This window comes from Pelmatolapia mariae, linkage group LG10_11 (assembly GCF_036321145.2).
Source record: "Pelmatolapia mariae isolate MD_Pm_ZW linkage group LG10_11, Pm_UMD_F_2, whole genome shotgun sequence".
Lineage (NCBI taxonomy): Eukaryota > Metazoa > Chordata > Actinopteri > Cichliformes > Cichlidae > Pelmatolapia > Pelmatolapia mariae.
The window spans coordinates 2,038,025-2,044,771 of NC_086236.1; the positions used below are offsets into that span (position 1 = coordinate 2,038,025).

The 6,747-nt window shown below is 41.6% G+C and overlaps 1 protein-coding gene across 1 annotated transcript; it reads right to left on the reverse strand.

Moving 5' to 3' along the window:
• Positions 1-1,019: 1,019 nt before the first annotated feature.
• On the reverse strand, positions 1,020-3,629 carry LOC134637660 (olfactory receptor 56A1-like). Its single transcript, XM_063488142.1, is given in 3 exon segments — positions 1,020-1,604; positions 2,215-2,310; positions 3,543-3,629. Coding segments are annotated over 3 exon segments (768 nt in total).
• Positions 3,630-6,747: the final 3,118 nt, after the last annotated feature.

Here is a 6,747-nt window from a genome sequence, read left to right on the forward strand (position 1 = left end):
ATCATTGCTGTGTTTGGGACCCAGTTTGGTCCAAGCTTGAACTGTGGTAAAGATTGCCTCACATTTGACTCTAGAAATGTTTGGTATACAGAAAAGTTCATGATGAACTCGCTGATCGCGAGGTGCCCAGGTCCTGTGGCTGCAAAGCAAGTGCAAACGATTGATCATCTCTCCACTACCATGCTGACAGTTGGTGTGAGGCATTTGTGCCGATATGTAGAATTTGGTTTTACTCAAACAAGGCAAATAAATCCAATTTGCTATGTGTACTAAATACAAAAAATATTTATACTATGTGAAAAAGTATTCACAGTGAATTGTAAAGAAATGACTTTTCCCCCCAGATAATTTGATACACTTACACTGTATTCCCAGTAAAAATATATGTGAAATACAAGGAAGGAAAAAAGCTGCAACTAGTGTTGTGTTTGGTAAGAAAACATACTATCACCAGGCTCAAAACTCTATTATAAATTGCATTGAAAATGTGGACTGTCATGTCTTTAATTGGAGAAGCAGATTTTTGTATGTCAGTCACTCATATAACAGCAGCCTTCATTATTAACAAACAGTGTTAAAAGGCTATCATTGAAAATGATGAAGACAACAGGAAACATGTAAAAGCAGGTGGAGGCTGTAGCTTAGGTCAAATTTTTGCAAGTCATCTTATTCTCATCTGTACTTTTAACATCAGTAATGTATTGTAATAACACCATGTCAGTGACACTGGATTTTTGTTACACACTTTAATACTCTCTAGGTCTAGGCTTGCTCAATGTTATTTTCATTTTTTTTCCCATAATATCACTGAATATTTGACACAAATCACGTTGAAAAACAAGTAACCACAAGGGTTTGCCTTTGAAAATAGTGTTGCATTTCTACAGTACTGGTAATAGATTATTCTTAATTATCTTGGTGTCATCCTGCTCCAGTGTAGAGAGTGACTGTACTGACTCGCACATAACATGGCTTAGAATGAACAAGTACACAATTTATAATGCATGTGCAAATAAAACTTATTTTAATGGCACAGTTTTCTTCTGTAGTAACTTTGCAAATAATTTTTGCATCTCTTGGGACTGCACACCATAAATAATGGGGTTGAGGCTTCCAGGGATGACGTGAAACAAAATGGAACAAAGTTTTCTGTAATCTGAGTACTGTGGAAAGCGATGCAACATAATGACAATCATTCCACTCAACAGCATAATCAAGTAAACAACCAGGTGGGTGCTGCAGGTCTTCGATGCTTTACTGTTCAAAGACTTGTTCCTACTGGTTAGACAGACAATTGTTATACTAGCATATGTGAGAACAATGCTGCCTACAGAACCTGTAAACAGGACCACAGTGAAGGTGAGCCCATAGACATTATTAATGAACACATTCTCACAGGAAAGCTTAAAAAGAGAGGCATTGTCACAGTAAGGGTTTGTAATCAAAGTCCTGCATCGACTCAGTCATATAGTCAGTCCGAGCAGAATCCCGACCAAAACAAAGGCCACTCCCCAGGCAAAAACCGTCAGCTTGATCACCATTTTGTTGGTCATTATGGAAGCATATCGCAGAGGATTACAAATGGCCACATATCTGTCGAGGCGCTTTATATTGTACGGTAGATTGTATAATAATATATACAGAGAAAAACCCAACAATCATATGACCCCCTATGAGCAAGCACTTTGGCAACAGTGGCCCACATAGCAGACAGGTCTGGCCCGGATCTGGAGTCAAGCCGGCACCGCTGGCTGACTTCTGGCATGGTAAGTGGTATGTCAGCCAGGTCAGGCAATGATGGTGCTATTTATGTTTCAATTTTCCTATTTTAGTTAGAAGACCCAAATGCCATGTTGCAATACTATACTGCTATGTTAGCCAACGTTTCAAATGCAGATTTGACAGGTTTGTGAGTGTAGACTTTATCCAAAACCTAATGAGGGTTTACTCATGTTTACCACTGGGTGGCTGTAGTTCAGGAATTAGAGCAGGTCATCTACTGATCGGAAGGTTAGTGGTTCGATCCCTTCTGCCTGTCAAGAGTGTGAATGTGTATGAATGCACTCAGTTTAGAGAAACCCCATGGATTTGTCATGGCCTGGGTCTAAGGACCCAGGGCTCATGTATTTTTTGTATATATTTATTTTTCAGTATGTTGTGTTTTTGGTGGTTTTCTGTCCTTTGTTCTCCTTCTTCCTGTGTGTGTGGTCATACGTGCTCCCGGATGTTTTGGGTCGCTGAGGGGGTTACGACCCAGAAGTCTTCCCACACCGGAGGTTGCCGCACCTGCCGCTTGTTAGCGTTCACCAGCTGCAGTTGATGGCCTCATCAAGAGCGTCCTATTTAAGAAGTAGCGGAGCTCCAGTTAGCGCGGGATTATACTATGTCCAACCTGTAAAGTACCTCCGTTGATGAGTGTTTATGTGAACGGCATGACTACTGTGGGTGTCCTGCTGACCTGTGTCACCAGGTCGGCGACACAATCAGGAGCGAAGAGCGTCGTCACAAGGGGAAATCCCGGAGCAGAATGGGGTTTTGGAGTTGTCACCTTTTCACTGTTTATGGACACGTGCACCGTGTGGGATTCACAGAGGAATCGCCAAAGGAGCCGCAGTGCTGGATTTGTACATGGTTGTTGTTTTTTCCACTCACTATAAATAAATCCACTGTCCTTCACTATAAGAATCCAGCGTTTGGGTCCTACTTTCCTCAACTCCACGGTCTGCCATTGCTGACCGTGACAGAATAGTCCCGCCATAATGGACCCAACGGACTCAAATGTCGCCTTAGAGAAGGAGTTGCTCGCCCAGCTCTGGAGTTACTGCCGGAGCGTAATCCAGGCTGCAAATCAACATCAGAGACACTGTTACGGCCCTAGCAGGGCCTCCTCCTGAAGGTACCTGTGTGGGCGTGTCCTACAATCTCTTCTGCCTGAGGTGCCACCTTTCTCTTTTACACAGCTGACTCACTTTTTCCTTTTTCCGACCCGGACACTTTTTGTTACTTTCCCTCATCGCCTTGACCCTTTTAGGGGAACGTAACAAGTGGGGGCTCATCCGGGATCTTTGAAAATGGAGTTTCAAGTTGGGTTTGGTTTTTGATTATCTTGCTTTGTCACCTTGTGTCACCTTTAGAGAGCCACAACTTCCCAGTTAAGTTAGGTGAGTGTCCAGCTGAGCTTTTTTGTTAAGTTCTTCCTTCGGGCACTCTTTTATTATTTTACCTTTCTTATTTTTGGAGTAATCCTGGGCGGGGATAAGTTCCCTGTTGGGGGTAAGCAATTCAAGGCTCTGGTCGCTGAAGTTCTGCCTTTCAAGTCGCCTCGAGCCCAGCATGCTCCAGAAGATAGGTAGGTATAGTTTGGTGTGCTTAGGAACTGGGTAAGTTGTTTGTTTAATGTGTATGCTGCAAGAGGTAAGTTGGTTAAAGTAAGTTGTGTAGTTTTCCATTAATTGGTTAATTGTTCGGTAGTCTCTGAGTGAGTTGGTAGAGGGGTGTGGTTGTGTCTTAATTAGGGTGTGTTTGCTAAGCCTTCTCCGAACAGTTTCGCCGCCCCTGGAGCTGTGGTCAGCCATTGGAGCTACTTCGAGGCTGTCATCAGATCCCTGGCCGCCCACCAGAGCTGCCATGTTGCCTCCACCAGGCCCGTGGCAGGCCGCTGGAACTGTTTGCCACTATTGCCATCCATCGGGTCGGCCACCAGAATTGTTTTGTCGCCACCGCCTGGACCGTGGTTGGCTGTTACATGGCGATCGTCAGGATCATGATTGGGCCTATGGACTGGTTGAACTTTTGGACTGATTGGGGTTGTTTTGGTTTAGTTTGGGGAATGGTTTCAAAGTTAAGTTTTTATGTGTGTGAGGGCAGATGAGCAAATACTTTTGGCAATATAATGTTTATCTTTTGAAAAACTTGAGGCAATTCATTTAGGTTATTTTACAGTTCTTTAGATTGTGTCATGATGAGTTGCTTTTTAAAATCTTTGATCGTACTTGTCAGACAAGTTCTATTTATGTGATTTCATGATTCATTGGGAAGAAATCGGGCTTGGGTGTGGGTACTGAAACTGAACTCACCTTCCCAGAAATATGGTTAATCAAAGTTAATTTGTAATTTAACAATAGGGGTCAATTACTTTTTCAAATAGTTTGGTAAGTTTGGATAAATTTTTCCAACATTTAAAAGTTTTAAAAGTTATCATTTAAAACTAAATCTTGTATTCATGTAGGATATCTTTATACAGTGATAACATTTGTTTGGTAATCTGAAACATTTAAGTGTGATGCATATGTAAAACCTAAGAAATTAGGAAGAAGGCGAGGGAGATGCTTTATGTCACTGTAGGTGCCCAGTGGTTCATAATCAGTGGTTCACATGATTGTTAGAAATATAACTTTTGGTTTCTCATCATTACATTTATAATTTATTTTATTTTGCCTCAAAAAGATCATGTAATGTCAGAAACAGTTTAACTCATCATTTTGTGACTCATGTTTTGAGAATTGCGGTACTTGTGCCTCACTGCTTTTCAGGAATATCTAATATCCATAATATCCGGGTGGATGCTGTCTGCTTCCAGAGGCTTACAATTCTTGAAACAAATGTCAGAAAATATATGTCTGTGAACCAAAAATAAACAAAAAACTACAATTACAGGTGTGTTTGAGAGAAAAATATCCCATCAACAAGCTCATAACTCTATTATATACAGTGGCTTGCAAAAGTATTTGGACCCCTTGAACTTTCCCACATTTTGTCACATTACAGCCACAAACATGAATCAATGTTATTGGAATTCCACGTGAAAGACCAACACAAAGTGGTGTACACGTGAGAAGTGGAACGAAAATCATACATGATTTCAAACATTTTTTTACAAATAAATAACTGAAAAGTGGGGTGTGCGTAATTATTCAGCCCCCTGAATCAATACTTTGTAGAACCACCTTTTGCTGCAGTTACAGCTGCCAGTCTTTTAGGGTATGTCTCTACCAGCTTTGCACATCTACAGACTGAAATCCTTGCCCATTCTTCTTTGCAAAACAGCTCCACAACTGCCCTGTGATGGCCTCAGAGGTTGTCTAAGAGAATATTGGGAGCAACAACACCATGAAGTCCAAAGAACACACCAGACAGGTCAGGGATAAAGTTATTGAGAAATTTAAAGCAGGCTTAGGCTACAAAAAGATTTCCCAAGCCTTGAACATCCCACGGAGCACTGTTCAAGCGATCATTCAGAAATGGAAGGAGTATGGCACAACTGTAAACCTACCAAGACAAGGCCGTCCACCTAAACTCACAGGCCGAACAAGGAGAGCGCTGATCAGAAATGCAGCCAAGAGGTCCATGGTGACTCTGGACGAGCTGCAGAGATCTACAGCTCAGGTGGGGGAATCTGTCCATAGGACAACTATTAGTGGTGCACTGCACAAAGTTGGCCTTTATGGAAGAGTGGCAAGAAGAAAGCCATTGTTAACAGAAAACCATAAGAAGTCCCGTTTGCAGTTTGCCACAAGCCATGTGGGGGACACAGCAAACATGTGGAAGAAGGTGCTCTGGTCAGATGAGACCAAAATGCAAAACGCTATGTGTGGCGGAAAACTAACACTGCACATCACTCTGAACACACCATCCCCACTGTCAAATATGGTGGTGGCAGCATCGTGCTCTGGGGGTGCTTCTCTTCAGCAGGGACAGGGAAGCTGGTCAGAGTTGATGGGAAGATGGATGGAGCCAAATACAGGGCAATCTTGGAAGAAAACCTCTTGGAGTCTGCAAAAGACTTGAGACTCGGGCAGAGGTTCACCTTCCAGCAGGACAACGACCCTAAACATAAAGCCAGGGCAACAATGGAATGGTTTAAAACAAAACATATCCATGTGTTAGAATGGCCCAGTCAAAGTCCAGATCTAAATCCAATCGAGAATCTGTGGCAAGATCTGAAAACTGCTGTTCACAAACGCTGTCCATCTAATCTGACTGAGCTGGTGCTGTTTTGCAAAGAAGAATGGGCAAGGATTTCAGTCTGTAGATGTGCAAAGCTGGTAGAGACATACCCTAAAAGACTGGCAGCTGTAACTGCAGCAAAAGGTGGTTCTACAAAGTATTGACTCAGGGGGCTGAATAATTACGCACACCCCACTTTTCAGTTATTTATTTGTAAAAAATGTTTGGAATCATGTATGATTTTCGTTCCACTTCTCACGTGTACACCACTTTGTATTGGTCTTTCACGTGGAATTCCAATAACATTGATTCATGTTTGTGGCTGTAATGTGACAAAATGAGGAAAAGTTCAAGGGGGCCGAATACTTTTGCAAGCCACTGCATAAAGGCAGGTGAAATACCGCAGTATAGGCATATTTCTGGTTCATTCTAAACTTATATCTAATCTTCAAATATCTGTAATATATTCAATTTATTTTAAAGACTCGTAATAACATTATTTATTGATGCTGTCTGTAGCATCCCATATCTTAACATATTTTCAGGAAACCAAACTACTGGATAGCAAGCATGTAAATATTACTGTTTCCCCCATCACTACATTAAATTAAATGTCTTATATCTGACAAAGGATGATAAAAATGAAGTAACTGAAAATGGTTGCCTGTAAAAAAAAGCATTGTATTTCTACAGTATTGGAAGATTATAGACCTTATCACTTCAGTATTGTCCATCTTCACTGCAAAGACTGACTGACTGGCACACAATATTACTTAGAAGGAATAAATGCAACATCACTAA